Source organism: Ovis aries, chromosome 16 (genome assembly GCF_016772045.2).
Source record: "Ovis aries strain OAR_USU_Benz2616 breed Rambouillet chromosome 16, ARS-UI_Ramb_v3.0, whole genome shotgun sequence".
NCBI classification, from domain to species: domain Eukaryota; kingdom Metazoa; phylum Chordata; class Mammalia; order Artiodactyla; family Bovidae; genus Ovis; species Ovis aries.
In genome coordinates, this window is record NC_056069.1 from 51647269 (window position 1) to 51667487 (window position 20219).

The 20219-nt window shown below is 37.7% G+C and overlaps 1 protein-coding gene across 3 annotated transcripts in view; it reads left to right on the forward strand.

Annotated features, from left to right (window-relative positions):
• Positions 1-20219, forward strand: part of CDH12 (cadherin 12) — a 1192649-nt gene that overhangs the window by 1117474 nt on the left and 54956 nt on the right. For all 3 annotated transcript variants that reach the window (XM_060400262.1, XM_042233916.2, XM_060400263.1), the window contains exon 8: positions 9271-9458. In XM_060400262.1, the coding sequence (XP_060256245.1) occupies positions 9271-9458 (188 nt within the window). The remainder of the gene's footprint in view (positions 1-9270; positions 9459-20219) is intronic.

Genomic DNA, 20219 nt, shown 5'->3' on the forward strand with positions numbered 1-20219 from the left:
AAGACAGAGGGAAATCCTGTAAAGACATCCACTTCTAAACTGAAGCCCCACCTGCCCTAGTCCAGTTTGGCTTGGAGGTGGAGTGGCAGATGAGATAAGTCTTCATTTTGCTTAAGGATCAAAACATTAATAAATATGATATACTAGAAATGTCTGATTTCCAAATTCAGATTTTGGTAATTAAAGTCAACATAGGACTGCCTATTTAAAGATGAGCAGAAAAGGCAAATGAAGAAACTCTGTAGGAACAGTGGGAGACAAAGGAAAAGGGTTTTATTGCTTCTTACACACTGTACTTTTTTAGACTATTGGTAATATGATGTGTCTTAGTCTGGAAGTTCAGGAGCGGATCTATCCTCCATATGATATTATTATCTTTTCTGTAAAATATGAGCTAACATCACATGCGATATGATGTTTGCTTTCATTTCCTTTTTATTTTCTATAGATAAAGAAAGATCATTTTGTGTGCTTAGGACTTCTCTTGTGGTTCAGATGGTAAAGAATCTGCCTGCAAGGCAGGAGACCTGGGTTTGATCCCTGGATTGGGAAGATCCCTGGAAAAGGGAATGGCAAACCACTCCAGTATGTGTGTGTGTGTTAGTTGTTCAGTCATGTCCGGTATTCTTGCCTGGGGAATTCCATGGACAGAGGTGCCTGTGGGCTACAGTGCACTGGGTCGCAAAGAGTCAAACATGATGGAGCTACTAACAAACACAAACATACTTAAGTAATTAAAACACTAAAATGTTTATAAAGCAACATTTTACTTCTCTGTAATCAGATGGTAAATCATACATACAGATCACTATTGTTTGACTTCAATCACTGAATCAACAGTTTTATAGTAATATACATTTATTTTCTAAATTTTATTTTTTTTAACTTTTTAATGTTTTACTTTTTTTTTGTTTTTTAAAAGTATACAATTCAGTGTTTTTTAGTATATATACACAGTTGTGTAATCATCACCGTGATCTAATTCTAGACTATTTTTATCATCCTCAAAGAAACTGCATACCCATTAGAATAGGTCCCCCATCCCTTTCCTTTGCCTCCCCAACTCCCAGGCATAATTCTATCTACTTTATTTTATAGATTTGCCTATCTGTATACCCCATATAATGGATTCATACAATATTTAATCCTTTATATAATATGTCTTACTTAACATGTTTAAAAGTTAATCCATTTTGTAGCAAATATCAATAATTAATTTACAGAGAAGGCAATGGCACCCCACTCCAGTACTCTTGCCTGGAAAATCTCATGGATGGAGGAGCCTGGTAGGCTGCAGTCCATGGGGTCGCTAAGAGTTGGACACGACTGAGCGACTTCACTTTCACTTTTCACTTTCCTGCATTGGAGAAGGAAGTGGCAACCCACTCCAGTGTTCTTGCCTGCAGAATCCCAGGGACGGCGGAGCCTGGTAGGCTGCAGTCCATGGGGTCGCACAGAGTCGGACATGACTGAAGCGACTTAGTAGTAGTAGTAGTAGTTGTAATTTACCTTTAAAAATTGACACAGTTGACATATAATATCATGTTAGTTTCAGGTGTACATCATAGCAATTGGACATTTAAGTGCATCACTGAAAGATCAGTACAGTAGATCTAATGACCATTTATCCCCATAGAAAGCTATTACAATACCATTGATGACATTCATTACTTTGTACTATGTAACACTGTGATTATAGTATAACTGCAAGTATATACACTTCTTAGTTCCCTTTACCTATTTTTCCCATCTCCTACACTTCCCTCCCCTCTGCAAATCACCCATTGTTTGTTCTCTGTGTCTGTGTGTGTATGCGTGCATGCTCAATCTCTCAGTCGCGCAACCCTATGGACTGTAGCCCACCAAGCTCTGTCCATGGGCTTCTCCAAGAGGATCTTCCCAACCCAGGGATCAAACCCACGTCTCTTGTCTCCTGCATTGGTAGGTGGATTCTTCACTGTTGTGCTACATGGGAGGCCCCATTCTCCTTATCTTTGAGTCTGTTTCTGTTTTGTAAGTTTCTTAAAATATTTTTTAAAAATTTTTATGATGTTGTGTTGGTTTCTGCTATACAACAATGCAAGTCTTATTTCTCAAATATCAAATGTAAGTGAGATCATATGATATTTGTCCTTTTCTGTATTTTTGTATTTTACATAGCATAATACCCTCTAGATCCATCCACGTTGCAGCAAATGGCAAGATTTCATTCTTTTTTTTATGGCTGATTTTGTACTATAGCCTGAAATTAGGGAGCACACTACTTCCAGCTTTATTCTTTTTTCTCAAGATTTCTTCAGCTATTAGTGGTTTTGGGGGGTTTCATACAAATTTTAAGATTTTTTTTTCCAGTTCTGTGAAACATATTGTTTGTATTTTATTAGGATTGCATTAAATCTTTAGATTGTAGTTTTATCAATATCTTGTATTTTTCAAAGTAGAGGTTTTCACCTCCTTGGTTATATTTATTTGTAGATATTTTATTCTTTATGGAACTGTACATGGAATTGTTTCCTTAATTTTTCTTCCAATATTTCATTACTAGTGTATTTAAATGCAACTTATTTCTGCAAATTAATTTTGGATCCTACATCATCACTCAATTCATTTATTAGTTCTAATATTTAAGCATAGAATTCATATTGATAAATATGTAAGTATATATTAGTATTGCCACTGTGAATAATTTCTTGTCACCTGTTTCATATCTTAATCTGTGTTGGACAGGTAGTGCCATTAAGATGTTTCATATGCGTCAAAAGTAGGATGCCCAGAAAATGATGGCAGTGTAATTACATAGTACATCAAAAGCCATCCAAGTTTGGCACAGTTGAAGATTTACTTCAGTTTTGAATTAATCTGAATGACCCTAGCTTTATTGCTGTTGAATTTCCAGAAGTGATAAAATGTCAAGTCATTGAAAATAAAACGACAGAGTGTAAGCAATCTGACAAGACTAATGCACAATTTTTTTGACTTGTTCCATATTCTGCAGGCTTTATTACCAACTATGATGTTCTACTGAGAAATGCTTGTCTTAATGAATGCATCTTCCACTTTACTAATATGTATACCTCTTATGTAAACAACAGAAAATTCAGTGCTCTGTATGTGTTTGTTTTATGTACACTAAAACCTCAGTGTACAAAAATGATGTAAATGGGAAACCACTGTTTTACTTATATTATCTATTAACTTGGGTAGGGCACGTTAATGGAATGTTACTGAGTAGATCTTTTGTGGACAGGGATAGTATTTCATTTTAATCACAGATTTTTCAATGCCATTAGATATGAGTTTTGCAGGCTTACTGTATGCTGACAGTTTTTTTTCCTTTTTAAAGCTGCTCAGTTCAGTTCAGTTCAGTTCAGTCACTCAGTCGTGTCCGACTCTTTGCAACCCCCTGAATTGCAGCACGCCGGGCCTCCCTGTCCATCACCAATTCCCAGAGTTCACTCGGACCCGCGTGCATCGAGTCAGTGATGCCATCTAGCCGTCTCATCCTCTGTCGTCCCCTTCTTCTCCTGCCACCAATCCTTCCCAGCATTAGAGTCTTTTCCAATGAGTCAACTCTTCGCATGAGGTGGCCAAAGTACTGGAGTTTCAGCTTTAGCATCATTCCTTCCAAAAAGAAATCTCAGGGTTGATCTCCTTCAGAATGGCCTGGTTGGATCTCCTTGCAGTCCAAGGGACTCTCAAGCTGTTACTTAACATATATTGATAGCATAATACAAATAATAGCTATCTTCACATTTATTGTTATTAGCTTCATAAAATGTTCTTTTATAAAACATAGAACTCATATCTCAGCATATTGTCTTGAAAAGGAGAACTTTTTCATTTATGCTTTGTATTATCTGATGTCCTTTAGATAATCTTCCTGAGTTTCAACTTTTTCTCTAAACATTGAATGGTCTTAATTCTGGCTAAATACTTTGCCTTCACTAATCATAATCCCTAAGTGATGATTCCAGACTAGATTATTTTCCTTGATTTTTTGATTCTATTATTTTTATTTTTAAATATTCAAGTGAGAAACAAACCTAAACCTAAGCCTAACATGTAACTTATTTGCTTCCCTTAAATACATAGAATAGAGTAAGAAATATTCCAAGATTATAAGTTAGCATATATTTTCCTAAAGATTTCATTCAATACTCCCCTTGCTCCAGTGATGCATCACTATCACCACCGTGTACAGCTATTCATGTTTTTAATTTGAAATCCACTACACTTGACTGCTGCTGCTGCTGCTGCTGCATCGCTTCAGTCGTGTCCGAGTCTGTGCAACCCCATAGATGGGAGCACACCAGGCTCCCCTGTCCCTGGGATTCTCCAGGCAAGAACACTGGAGTGGGTTACCATTTCCTTCTCCAATGCATATAGTGAAAAGTGAAAGTGAAGTAGCTCAGTCGAGTGCGACTCTTCACGACCCCATGGACTGCAGCCTACCAGGCTCTTCCATCCATGGGATTTTCCAGGCAAGAGTACTGGAGTGGGGTGCCATTACCTTCTCCGACTACACTTGACTACCGCCTGCCAATGCAGGAGACACAGGAGATGCCGGTTCCATCTTTGCGTCAGGAAGATCCTCTGGAAAAGGAAATGGCAGCCCACTCCAGTATTATTGCCTGGGAAATCCCATTTACAGAGAAGCCTGGTGGGCTACAGTCCCTGGGGTTGCAAAGAGAGAGACAAGAAGGATCGACTGAGCATACAAAGTCACGTTTCTTAACTAAACACCCTGTTAAAGGAGCATTTAAGGAACAAGAGACTTTATTGACCTTTCTCCCCTGCCCTCTCTCTTTCCTCTCCTTAACCGTTCCTATCCTTCCCCGTTTTTCTAGTCCCCCAGTCCTGGATGCAGGAATCTGGTCGAAGGGCCCTCAGCCTGAGCTGAGGATTGGAGACTGATCACCTCCTCTTGGCAGAGAACTCGAATTCTGGTTCTAGTCTGGTCTGATTTCTGGTAGGGCTGGGTTCCAGTCCTCCCTTCTCTGGAGGCCCAGGGAAAAGTCCCATAATGCCTGGGCATCTGTAGGTGGCAGGAGACATCTTAAGGCCACCCCTTTCGCCCCCCTCTTCCGCCTCCTCCCCCTTCTTCTTTCAACCTGGCTTCCTTTCCTCCCTTGAATTCTTTGATGTTAGTACTTGGGTCTGAAGTTCTGTGTCTCTATAGGAGGTTTTCTGAGAGACTGTATTCTTGTATTTAAGGTCTTCCCTGGTGGTGCAGAGGTCAAAGGGTCTGCCTGCAATGTGGGAGACCTGGGTTTGATCCCTGGGTCAGGAAGATCCCCTGGAGAAGGAAGTGGCAACCCACTCCAGTATTCTTGCCTGGAGAATCCCACGGATGGAGGAGCTTGGTGGGCTACAGTCCACGGGTCGCAAAGAGTCAGGCATGACTGAGCGACTTCACTTTCACTTTATTTTTCAACCTATGCCTCCACCACTCTATTTGGAAAAGCTCAAGAACTGTCCTAACACTTACAGATGTACCATGAGAGTAGACCATGACAGATCACACTATCGAGTCAAGGCTTTTGGTACTTCTTCTATTCAATATCACAAGCACACAGTGAGATGCAAAGAATGCAGACACGTTTCTGATAAACCATAGGCATTAAGAAAAAAAGATTAAAAGAAATACACAACATCTCACATGTTCTATGCCTTTGCATTTTTCTTTGGAGTTTGCAGCTGAGACGTTGTACCAAACGTCTGGGTCACATGCTTTCTTGCTGTGTTAAACAGGAATTCAGGCATCTTTATGCTTGCTTACATCTCAGGAGAGCTTCAACAGGGTAGGAGTTTACTATGGTTATGGTGAGACACTTATGCTCCAAAGAAACTAGGTTGAAAAAGCTGCATCATGTTCTGATTATATAATCATGGCTATTTGAACTCATACAAATTCTCCTTGATATCTGTCTTTACCTTTTCTGTAGGTGATTAGTATATAAAATGTTACCTATGATTTTATTCTTTTTCTGTGTTCTTGTTGCCTCAAATTCAACCCCTACTTTAAGACCACAAACACTGAGCAACTCTATAGGCTAGCCTCCCTGTTAAGGGCTTAAGGAATGAAACCTAATGAATCATAATTATAGTCTGTGAAAAATTGCTGGTTTGATAGAAAATATGAGTTTTTCAACCCAAATTATTTTATAATGTCTACCTAATGCTCCATTGTTGCCACTTGAAGTATTATTTGGTCTATGTCAGTTTATTTATTTATATAACATTTTCTCTTTTAGAGAGGTTTCTCATATCTCTTTTGAAGGCCACTACATTGTTTGTGTGTGTATGCTCATGTGTGTGCTAAGTGGTTTTGCTCATGTCCAACTCTTTGAGACCCCCTGGACTGTAGCCTCCAGCCTCCTCTGTCCATGGGATTCTCCAGGCAAGAACACGGGAGTGGGTTGCCATTTCCTTCTCCAGGGGATCTTCCTGACCCAGGGATTGAACCCGCGTCTCTTATGTCTCCTTCATTGTCAGGCAAGTTTCTTTATCACTAGCGCCACCTGGAAAGCCTGTGTGCTTGGTTGTGTTCAACTCTTTGTGACCCCATGGCCTATAGCCCACCAAGCTTCTCTGTCTAGATTTTTCAGGCAAGAATACTGGAATGAGTTTTCATTTTCTCCCCCAGGGTATCTTCCCGACCCAGGGATAGAACTCATGTCTCCTGCACCTCCTGCATTGGCAGGCAGATTCTTTACAACTAAGCCATTTTTAGACTCTTTAGAGTCCCCTGAGCTGCAAGAAGATCAAACCAGTCAATCTTAAAGGAAATCAACCCTGAATATTCATTGGAAGGACTTCAGCTGATATTCCAATACTTTTGCTCCCAGATACAAAGAGATGACTCACTGGAGAAGACCCTCATGCTGGGAAAGATTGAAGGCCAAAGGAGAGGGGGCTGGCAGAGGATGAGATGGTTGGATAAAGTCACTGATTCATTGGACATAAATTTGAGCAAACTCAGTGAGATAGTAAAGGACAAGGAAGCCTGGTGTGCTGCAGTCCATAGGATTGCAAAGAGTCAGATACAACTTAGCAATTGAATAATTACAACAACATACAGTCAGTTAACTATTAAATTAACTGATTAAACAAGAATTTTATACCACTGTATATTTTCTATTACATGCAAATGAAAGATTTAGGTGAATATTTAACTCTCTTGAGACTAAATATATGTTCCATTGAGGCAATGTCCATTAAATGGATATAAATTAGGCTAATATCAGAGAAGGCAATGGCACCCCACTCCAGTACTCTTGCCTGGAAAATCCCATGGATGGAGGAACCTGGTAGGCTGCAGTCCATGAGGTCGCTAAGAGACGGACACAACTGAGCGACTTCACTTTCACTTTTCACTTTCATGCATTGGAGAAGGAAATGGCAACCTACTCCAGTGTTCTTGCCTGGAGAATCCCAGGGACAGAAGAGCCTGGTAGGAAGCCGTCCATGGAGTTGGACACGACTGAAGCGACTTAGCAGCAGGCTAATATAAATAAGAGCAAATGGTATAAATCATTTTGGGGGAGTGGTAGAAAGGCAGATGACAAAAATTAAGAGCTACCAGAGCTAATTAATTTATAAAATTTTGAAGCTGATTGTGAAAGAACAATAAAACCTATAAAAACAGTTGGGAGTAAAGAATAAATTATTTGGCAGAATCTCCCTAATGTGATTTATTATTTTTCTCATATCTCTTAAAGGAAATGATTGTAATATTGTAATATAGCATGTTGAATGAACTTCACTATCCAGAAACATACTTACTTCCTAATTTAATTACTATAAATGTAACTAGAAATGCAAATCAAATTAATTACCCTGGTTGCTTTACTTACAGGAAATTACAATCCAAAATCAACTAATACAAATTTTAATCAAAGTCATTATTAATTGAAACTGTGTATTTTTGTGTTTAGTTTTGATTTTCCTATTTTCTTTCTTTCCTTATTTTGACTTAAACAGACTACTGTTTAATCAATTAATATTTTTATTGATGAGATATCAATAAAATAACCTATATCTTTTTCTTCATCTCATGCCTTATAAAATTTTTCAAATTCTTGTAAACAACGTATGTTTTAATTTTGTGGGATATTATTTTTTTTGTGTGATTCTGTTGTATTTTTTATAGAACTTTTTTTAAGGCTTGACTCAGTATCAAATTTATAGTAATGTTGGTGCTCCCCCTGGTGGCAGAAAGCAAGCATTTTACTTTTTTCTTTAAAGATAAAATATTGAGAGAGAGAAATTTATGTCTTGATTTTAAAAGTGTGTAAAAATACCTAGAAGGAAATGCAGGAAAAATTGATTAAATATGTTTAATATTAGACTATAGCACAATATACTTAAATCCATTATAGATTAAATATATGTATATATATTTAGATACTTAGAAAAATGTTATATATCCTAGTATTTATTAAAAAATAAAATATTATCCTAATATTTATGTATCCTATACTTATAACATATATAATACAAATATAATAAAATGAAATATTTACTCAATGAGTATAATCACTAAACTAAAAATGACTTATTTCAAGGTCATAATATATCCATAATATAAATATTAGGATAAATATTTTATTTTTTAATAAATATTAAGATACATAACCTTATTTTTCTAAGTATCTAAATATTTTTCTTCTATTTTCTGTGTGCTCATCTATCTATTCATCTATCATCTCTCTGCATCTTTTTAATCTATGTCTTATATCCTGGATTCTTATACATAGGGCTTCCCTGGTGGCTTAGAGGTTAAAGAGTCTACCCTGAATTCAGGAGACCTGGGTTCAATCCCTGGCTCAGGAAGATCCCCTGGAGAAGGAAATGGCAACCCACTCCAGTACTCTTGCCTGGGGAATCCCATGGAGGCATCTTTTTAATCTATGTCTTATATCCTGGATTCTTTTACATTAGTACCAATTTATTTCATGGATATCCTCACCTTCACATTTGATACTAGGTGCAAGTATTAGATGTTGTTAGTATGTAAAATACTTCTTCTAGTAATTTCAACACTTTCTATTTTTAATGGTTGAAATTCTACTATAGAATCCTTTGAAGTGAAAAGTGAAAATACTACTCCTAATTATAACCTTTAATTGGAGAACAAACTGCCTTTTGGTTTTGCACTATTATGTCTTTCAGTTGGTTTGTTTTTTGTAGACTGTATTTTCAAGCCAAGTAATTTTATGTATTTGAATAAATTCACTGTAAACAAAAAATATAAATGTATCTCATCAGGCATTTTCCACCTGAAAGTTCCTGAGTCTTCTCCTGTTGGCTCAGCTATTGGAAGAATAAGAGCTGTGGATCCTGATTTTGGACAAAATGCAGAAATTGAATACAATATTGTTCCAGGAGATGGAGGAAATTTGTTTGACATCGTCACAGATGAGGACACACAAGAAGGAGTTATCAAATTGAAAAAGGTACGTGGACATGTTTTTGAATAATAGATTATCCAATAAAAATTAAACAACACAAAGGAAATCAGAGACATCTTAATTTCCTTTCAATGAGGAATATATTAAATGAAAAAATGGGTAACTAGGAAATATTCATTCCCAACTTTTATTTTGTGATTCAACAGGTATATATTTTATGCTGGACTTCCCAAGTGGTGCTAGGGGTAAAGAATGTGCCTGCCAATGCACCAGACATAAGAGATGCTGGTTCAATCCCTGGAAGATCCCCTGGAGGAGGACATAGAAACCCACTCCAGTATTCTCGCCTGGAGAATATGATGGACAGAGGAGAGTGAAATAGGGTCTCAAAGAGTCAGACACTACTGAAGGAACTTAGCACTCACACACACATGCATATTTTATGTTGAAACAACTATGCCTATTAATTCGCTTAAGCCATTAAAAACTTCTTCTCAGAGTTTAATTTTAATTTAATTTGTCATTGTTATCAGCTTAGATGAAAAGGTTAATTTAAACATCAGTTATAGAAGTGAACACTAAGTATACCAGGTTTGGCCTCGCCTTATTTACTACTTTTATGAGAATATCAATATCTAACACACACTTGTTCATGAGCCTAGACCTCAGAGTGGATGAATTCTGATATGGGCAAGCTCTGCTACAGGTGAATGGAAGAAATGAGAAAGGATAAAGCTGGGCTTGAGGGTGCTATGATGTGCCAAGTAAACAGAAAAATTAACCAGAAGGAGGGAGAAGGCAAGAAGGTATAATATGATGGTAAGCCCTCTAGTTATGTTAACTTGATTCATATAGAAGAAGAGTAAAATTCAAAATATTAGAAATACGTCATTATCTCAGGATATCTCCTGTCTTTTGTCAGGAAAGGGCATGAAGAAATACGGAAATGTGAGAAAGAGAAAAAACCTTTTGACTCCCTTTACCCGTTTCACTGGGGTGTTCCCAGGTGGCTCATTGGTAAAGAATCTGCCTACCAATGCAAGAAATGTAGGAGATTCGAGTTCAATCCCTGGGTTGGGAAGATCCCTGGAAGAAGAAATGGCAACCCACTCCAGTAATCTTGCCTGGGAAATCCCACGAACAGAGGAGCCTGGCAGCCTACTGTCCATGGAATTGCAAAGAGTCGGACACGACTGAGAACAGGAGCCACACCCCACCCCACCCATTTCACCCACTACCCAACCTCTACTTCTGGCAATACCAATCAGTTCTCTGTATCTATGAGCTTGTTTGTTTGTTTTATTTTATTTACTTTTTTTAAATTTTAGTTTTTTATTTTTTAAATTTTAAAATCTTTAATTCTTACATGCATTCCCAAACATGAACCCCCTCCCACCTCCCTCCCCATAACATCTTTCTGGGTCATCCCCATGCACCAGCCCCAAGCATGCTGCATCCTGCGTCAGACATAGACTGGCGATTCAATTCACTTGATAGTATACATGTTAGAATGTCATAGATTTCATAGATAAATGAAATTATATGATATTTGTCTTTCTTTCTTTGACTTATTTCACTTAAATTAACATAATGTCTTCAAAGTTCCTCCATGTTGTCATAAATAGTAAGATTTTATTCTGTATCTCTGTAACTGTAGATTTCATATCCAACAATTCAATCAACTGCCAAATTATTTAGGGGAAAAGTTCCATATAAAATTCTGAAAGACAAAACTTGAAGTTGCTGCATACAAGAAACTATTTACATAGCATTTACTTATATTAGATATTAAAAGTGATATAAAAATATTTACAGTGTACAGAAAATATGCAAAGGTTATATGCAAATACTATCATTTTATATAAGGGATCTGAGCATCCTTGGATTTTGGTATCTGCAAGGGGTCTTGGAGTCAATGCCCTGTGGATACCAAGGGATGACTGTATATACCACATTTTCTTTATCCATTCACCTCTCAATGGGCATTTGAGACGCTTCCATATTTTTGTTATTGTCAATAATGATGTCTGTTTTTGTTTAGTCACTAAATCATGTCTGACTCTTTTGTAACCCCATGGACTGCAACTCTCCAGCCTCCTCTGTCCAAGGATTTCCCAGGCAAGAATGCTGACGCAGGTGTCCGTTTTCTTCTCCATGGGATCTTCGTAATCCAGGAATTGAACCCCCTCCTTCTGCACTGTCAGGCAGGTTCTTTAACATTGAGCCACACCAGGGAAGACCTAAGGAAGCTCCAGGAGATAGTGGAGGACAGAGGAGCCTGCTGCTGCTGCTGCTGCGCCTCTTCAATCGTGTCCGACTCTGTGCGACCCCATAGACTGCAGCCCACCAGTCCATGGGGTCGTAAAGAGTTGGACATGACTTAGCAACTAAATAACAATAACAAAATAATGCTGCAGTGAAAATGGGTTTGCATAAGTCTTTTTAAGTTAGTGTCTGACTCTTTGCGACCCCATGGACCATAGCCCACCAGGCTCCTCCTCCACTCATGGAATTTTCCAGGCAAGAGTACTGGAGTGGGTTGCCATTTCCTTCTCCAGGGGATCTTCTTGATCTAGGGATTGAACCCAGGTCTCCCGCATTGCAGGCAGACGCTTTACCATCTGAGCTAACAAGGAAGCCCACTTTGTGAGCAACCTACATACTGGTTTCCATAATGGCTACACCAATTTATATTTGCACCAATAATGTACAAAGACCCTTTTTTCCTCATATTCTCTCCAACGCTATTTTTTTTGTCTTTTTGATAATAACCAATCTAGCATATATGAGGTGGTATCTCATTATGCTGTTAACATTTCCTTGGTCATTAGTGATATTCAGCATCTCTTCATGTACTAGTTGGCCTATAGTTCTTTAAATAGATTTTTTTTTTTTTCTGAGGGAAAGCTCTATTAAAAGACTATTTATGGATGTATACATAGAGTTCTCAGAAAATTGTGTCTTCAACTTATTCAGTCCCAGGAAAAGTAGATGTACAATAATAAATATGTATGTAAATATCAACAGCAGTGTTTAGGTTCCCTAAGGATGTTAAAATTACTTTTGGAAACTTTTCTCTCAATAGCTCAGCATAGAATTGCAATGAAAATTTTTGATATGAAATCCAATTCATATAGAAATTATATTCTTAAGTATATTACATGCATATAAAAAGTCTAAAAATACATATTCTCCATTTGAATATATCTGTTTTTAAATATCATCTGTTTTTTTTGTTTTTGGAGTGACTTTCTTTTTTATCTCACTAAAGAATATATTAAAATGCTTAAAATTCTCTAAAACACACATTCTTGTTATGATTGCATTTCCAAAATCTTTATTTAGTTTCCTTTTACTATTTTTCCCTCTCTCCTCTTTCTCTATGCATGGAAGGTATAAGTGGATTAAAAATGATGGTCAAGTTTACATGAGCTTCTCAGAATGAAAAAAAGGCATTTTTATTTTTAAACCTCAACTTGGGTCCAGTTTATGAGCACTGTGACAATGTCATTTCACTGTGTCATTCTGAATTCAGAATAACATTATGCAGCTTTATATATCTCTCCAAGCCACAAGATACTGCTTTTTTTTTTAAAAAAGGAAACTATTCTTATTTTATACTTATGTCCTATTGCACTACGGAAAGTATGAATACATAAAAAGTGCCCTATATATGGCTTAGTATTATAACAATAGAAACAATAACGAAGTCAGGATAGTATAACTTAAAATTTTTTTGTCACATCTAATAATTAGGCCATGGGTTGCATTTAAAATGAGAGAAGAAGTCATTTTAAATTCAGCCATTTCATTCTTACAAGAAAAGCTAAATTAAATATATGTTTTTAGTCCATAGTTTTTATATCTTACTGGATAAGTAAGAATGTGCGTGCTAAGTTGCTTCAGTTGTGTATGACTCTGTGTGACCCTATGAACCATAGCCTGCCTGTCCAAGGGATTCTCCAGGCAAAAATTCTGGAGAGGACTGCCATGCCCTCCTCTAGGGGATCTTTCCTACCCAGGGCTTGAACCCAAGTCTCTTTATGCCTTCTGCCCTGGCAGGTGGGTTCTTTATCACTAGCACCACCTGAGAAGTCCATAAGTGAGAATATGTATTTACTGGATATAAATATAAATGTAAAATTAACATGAGTTATAAATATTCAAGAACTGAAAACACATATTTGTGTACATGCACACTGTGGTTTTCTTGTTACTGATTAAGAGATTTAGGCAGTTAAATACTGAGATGAATACTTATATTGTGCAAAAGAGCAATTTTAATAATTTGAGTAATTTCTAAAACAGCTCTGTACTATTTTTACATAAGTAATGATAGCATCTGTTTAAAATAAAAAAGGGTAAAGTAATTTCCTATTTATTTTAAGATAAGTAAAACCTCTTTGGAACTAAAAAATAAATCCTTACTATTTTGCTATTACATAAGAATATTATTTCATTTCGAATAACCATAATTGTGATCACAGTAAATACACAGGAGAATCATTTAGTTTTTCCTTAAAAACGTTAAGGGATAAAGTATTTTATTCTTCCTCCGGATTTTAAATAAATAGGCTAAACTCTCTACTGATTTCTCTGGACATTTTACTTATGCGCTGGTGTCACTGAACTCCTTTTTGCTGGCTTCAGTGGCAAGGGAGTGAATTGAGGTCAATTGATTTGGTAGCACAGCACCACCACGTGGTTAATTTTGGAAAAACTCTTAGAAAAAAAGAACAATTAGGAATACTTGTTTGGGCTTCCCAGGTGGCGCAGCGGTAAAGAATCCGCCTGCAAAGCAGAAGACACAGGAGAACTGGGTGTTATCCCTGGGTTGGGAAAATCCTCTGAAGAAGGAACTGGCAACCCACTCCAGTATTCTTGCCTGGAAAATTCCATGGACAGAGGAGTCTGGCGGGTCACAGACAGTCCAACACGACTGGGCAGGCACTCAACTGTTGTACACAGCCAGGCATACACCTCGATTTATTGTTTTTGCCAAACATGAAAATTTCAGAGAGAAATACAAGGTGTTCTTTGTTTCTGTAAATATTATATTATTTTTGTATTTGTCATTTTCTGTTTTTAAGCATCTCACCTAGCTTTCCTGATAGCTCAGTTGGTAAAGAATCCACCTGCCATGCAGGAGACCCCAGTTCGATTCCTGGGTTGGGAAGATCCCCTGGCGAAGGGATAGGCTATACCCACTCCAGTATTCTGGCCTGGAGAATTCCATGGGCAGTATAGACCATGGGGTCACAAAGAGTCAGAAGCAAATCAGCAACGTTCACTTTCTTTCACCTGACTTCCCCAGGCTCAACTCTTAATCCTCCCCCAAGTTGACATAACCAATGAAGATTGTTTTCTGCCTTGTAAACATTTCTAACGTGTGTGTGATAGTCTTTTCACGCTCAAAGTATCTAAAGCTGAATTCCTTTACTTCCAACAGCAGCGTGCCTGCTCCCATTTGCTCCTTCCTGGATAACACCCTACTTCCTCTCCAGTTCCTTAAAGCAGAAATCTAGGCTTATTTTTATGCCACTTCTATTACCACTGAATTCCCCTTACCAAATAGCATAGGAAGCCCAGCCATTGATCCCCTCACAAACTTGAAAAAATTTCCTCCTCATGGGTTGACTTACAACCACCCTTGTTTCTTCTTTCTTCTATTACAAAGGCTATTCTCTGAGCCATCCACCTAATGTTCATCCATTTCCTTTCTGAGTGAATTTTACTCTTGCGCTTCATGTGCTTCTGGGTTCCATCACTGTAAAGATAAAGAGCAGATAGCATGTTTTCTATTACCATCCCCTGCATACACACATACACATACACACACACACACACATTCACTCACTACATGCCAACCACACAAACTCATTGCAGTTTCTGCTGAAGATGCTGTGCTGTTTTTCCAGCTACATAGAAGGTAGCACCCTTCCTGAGCATTTCTCTTCATGTTTCCCTGTTTTTTAACATGGCTGTCACCCATGTCTCTCACCAAAGACTTCCTTGTGTCCCCCAGGCAATACTGATCCCACCTTACTCTCTTCCCCAAAAGTTACCATCTCTGGCCAAGCACATATGAGACTTTATGGTGGCTCAAATTTTAAATGCATCTGATCTTTCTACTATAGTTTAATTCCCTAAAGACACTTTGCCATTACTATATCTGTGTCACCATGATAAAGGAAATGCTTGAAACATGTGGGTGTTTAAATCTCTGTTCAAAAAAATGTCTCATGTTGGTTTATTGCTTTAATTTCAGATGCAATATTGTCCTTAGTCCCATGCAGAGTTCAACATATTTTTAAGATATTTAGAAAAATGTTGTTTCACTGATTATGCAAATGGGAAATATGAAACTCATTGGAGAAAAGTAACTTCAAGACTACACAAGTTGCAGTCAATTTATAGTATATGTTTTAAAGCACATAGTTTTAACTATTTAGAAGAACAATATAGGTTGGAAGTAAAATGTGACAGTGATCGTACAAGAAATTAAAAATATAATTGTCCCTCCAGATGGTCATGATTTATACTGCATGTGCCTATAAGATGCATATTTTGCTTAGACATTCATAACAGTTGATGAAATTTTCTCTTTCTTAGGGAAAATATCACCATAAGCCCTCAGACAAAACGCTAGATGTTCTTCTAATTCCCTTTTGTATTATGTTTTTTCTTAGTGAATTTGTTCCAAAAATTATTGTCACTGAAATACAGGCTTAGTTAGATATGACACTATGACTCTTAATGCATTAAATTATCAAAAATGTGCAGTCCTGCACAAAATCCTTGATAACTTGCCCATAGAAAAATTAAATTCATTTCTAATGAGTAGTGCTGTAACGATGTTTATAGAGATACATTGTATTAAGTGTATATTCCTTCAGTTTAATATTTTTTTGACAGACACTTTTTGTCCTATAATTTTACTGTCCTTTCAGAGTTTTTTTTAATTTTAATTTTAGAACTGAAATATTGTTTAAATTTATCAAAACAAAAATCTGTTTTAAAAATGGCTAGATTTCATTGTTTTTCCCTCTTACTAAAGGAACTTTCTCATCTGAAAATGTGACCACTTTTAAAAGTCAAACAAAATAACATTTGGCTATTTTTTTGTGTGAAACATTGAGTTGAATTTCTTCCTCAGTGTAGATGATACCAGGCCCTCCCATAGCTCTCTCTCATGTATATACACACACACATTCTTCCTCATCTAATCCCCAATACACTATACGCATATGTCTTTCAAGTTCTGGATTTTTCCATAGCACTTATGATCACTTTGGATGCTACAGTTTGCTTATTTATCTTATTGTTGACCATCAAATTCCAGAAGACAGTGAACTCCACGGGGGATTCTTGTCCATTTCCAACATCTATCATGACATCCAGCACACTGTAGGATGTGTGTTGCGTGTGCTCAGTCGCGTCATTAGTGTCCAACTGTGCGACCCATGGACTGGACACTCACAGGCTTCTCTGTCCATGGGATTCTCCAGGGAAGAGTACTGGAGCGGGTTGCCACGTCGTTATCCAGGGGACTTTCCAGATCCAGGGACTGAACCAACACCTCCTGCATCTCCTGCATTGCAGGCAGATTCTTTACCACTGAGCCACAAGGCAAGCCCACACAGTTGGATATTCAAGCAATATGTGTGGAAAAGAGGAATAAAATATGCAGGAATTTTGCCCTTAATTTCCTCCCTACGGTTCAATTCCCTCTGATTTCCTCATACCTGGTTCTTCGCATCCCACTTCCAGCATTACATCCTCAGAGAAGTGCATCCTATCTGCTCTATGTAATGTCTCCCCAGCTGTTTTTCTGTCCCATTAGAACTGTTTTCCTCATAAATCTTACTACTAACTGAAAAGAATTATTCATATATTATTTGTTCTGTCTACCCCTCTTCTATAAAAAGAAAAAAATAAGAGGACTTAATTTAACTCATAAACCAAGAGATCCTCAGTTCCTACTGTAATAAAATCTAATCAAATATTTGATTCAAATTATGTAGATTTAAATTAATTTGAATAAATCAATTAAAGAAGTAAGTACAGACATCATCTATGGATGATTTAATATGTAACTTGAGTACTGGCAGAGTTCTAGAGTGATTTCTTGTAGAGTAAGAAAGTGCTAGGACCAAATAAATGAATTGATTACTGTATTGATCAAAACCACTTAATTGGTTGGGGAACTTGACTTTCCCTATAAAATGATGCTTTATCTGAAAGTTAGGTAGTTTAGACTGGTATCATAATGGCTTCCCTAGTGGGGCTAGTGGTAAAGAACATGCCTGCAGATGCAGGAGGGACATAAGAGACGTGGGTTTGATCTCTGGGTCAGGAAGACCTACTGGAGGAGGGCATGACAACCCACTCCAGTATTCTTGCCTGGAGAATCCCCATGGACAGAGGAGCTTGGTAGGGTATGGCCCATAGGGTTGCAAAGAGTCTGACATGACTGAAGCGACTTAGCACATGCATACACACACATTAATGTCATAAACCTACTTTACAAGAGCTTGTTCTTAGTGTCTTTTTAACCTTGTTCAGTCTAGTATAAATCTGTTTCCTAGTTGGCTTGCTTGAAAATCATCTTCTCTTTCAGATACATTACAGCCTTCAGTTATTTGAGTTCATTGAGAATTTTATTTCCATTAACCATTAAGATCTATAATATGATTGAAAGGATAGAGTTGTTTCTAAAGGATGCATTTTGTTCAGAGGGAGGACTCTACTACTATGGTGAAAGATATATGTGTTCATCATAAAAACTGAAGCTATATCAGTTCAATTCAGTTGCTCAGTCATGTCCGACTCTTTGTGACCCCATGGGCTGCAGCACGCCAGGCCTCCCTGTCCATCACCAACTTCCCGGGTTTACTCAAACTCATGTCCATTGAGTCGGTCATGCCATCCAACCATTTCATCCTCTGTCATCCCCTTCTCCTCTTGCCTTCAATCTTTCCCAGCATCAGGGTCTTTTCAAATTGAGTCAGTTCTTTGCATCAGGTGGCCAAATTATTGGAGTTTCAACTTCAACATCAGTTCTTCCAATGAACATTCAGGACTGATTTCCTTTAGAATGGACTGGTTGGATCTCCTTGCAGTCCAAGGGACTCTCAAGAGCCTTCTCCAATACCACAGTTCAAAAGCATCAATTCTTCAGTGCTCAGTTTTCTTTATAGTCCAACTCTCACATCCATACATGACCACTGGAAAAACCATAGCCTTGACTAGATAGAAGCTATATAGAAGAGTAGAAAGTAAAGAGTGATGAAAGCACACGCTATTGCGGGTCAGAGTAGAGTATAAATGAGTCTTATACTCAGGGTCTTCCAGGCTGAAATCAAGGTATAGACCAGGGCTACAACTGATCTGAGGCTTAGAGGTTTGTGTGTGTGTGTGTGTGTGTGTGTGTGTGTGTGTTTCTTTCTAAGTGTACTAATTTGGGCAGAATTCATTTCTTATTTATTTATTTATTTATTTAAATTTTAAAATCTTTAATTCTTACATGCGTTCCCAAACATGAACCCCCTCCCTCCTCCCTCCCCATAACATCTCTCTGGGTCATCCCCATGCACCAGCCCCAAGCATGCTGTATCCTGCATCAGACATAGACTGGCGATTTGATTCTTACATGATAGTATACATGTTAGAATGCCATTCTCCCAAATCATCCCACCCTCTCCCTCTCCCTCTGAGTCCAAAAGTCCGTTATACACATCTGTGTCTTTTTTCCTGTCTTGCATACAGGGTCGTCATTGCCATCTTTCTAAATTCCATATATATGTGTTAGTATACTGTATTGGTGTTTTTCTTTCTGGCTTACTTCACTCTGTATAATCGGCTCCAGTTGCATCCATCTCATCAGAACTGATTCAAATGAATTCTTTTTAACGGCTGAGTAATACTCCATTGTGTATATGTACCACTGCTTTCTTATCCATTCATCTGCTGATGGACATCTAGGTTGTTTCCATGTCCTGGCTATTATAAACAGTGCTGCAATGAACATTGGGGTACATGTGTCTCTTTCAATTCTGGTTTCCTCGGTGTGTATGCCCAGCAGTGGGATTGCTGGGTCATAAGGTAGTTCTATTTGCAATTTTTTAAGGAATCTCCACACTGTTCTCCATAGTGGCTGTACTAGTTTTCATTCCCACCAACAGTGTAGGAGGGTTCCCTTTTCTCCACACCCTCTCCAGCATTTATTGCTTGCAGATTTTTGGATCGCAGCCATTCTGACTGGTGTGAAGTGGTACCTCATTGTGGTTTTGATTTGCATTTCTCTAATAATGAGTGATGTTGAGCATCTTTTCATGTGTTTGTTAGCCATCCATATGTCTTCTTTGGAGAAATGTCTATTTAGTTCTTTGGCCCATTTTTTGATTGGGTCGTTTATTTTTCTGGAATTGAGCTGCATAAGTTGCTTGTATATTTTTGAGATTAGTTGTTTGTCAGTTGCTTCATTTGCTATTATTTTCTCCCATTCCGAAGGCTGTCTTTTCACCTTGCTTATATTTTCCTTTGTTGTGCAGAAGCTTTTAATTTTAATTAGATCCCATTTGTTTATTTTTGCTTTTATTTCCAGAATTCTGGGAGGTGGATCATAGAGGATCCTGCTGTGATTTATGTCTGAGAGTGTTTTGCCTATGTTCTCCTCTAGGAGTTTTATAGTTTCTGGTCTTACATTTAGATCTTTAATCCATTTTGAGTTTATTTTTGTGTGCAGTGTTAGAAAGTGATCTAGTTTCATTCTTTTACAAGTGGTTGACCAGTTTTCCCAGCACC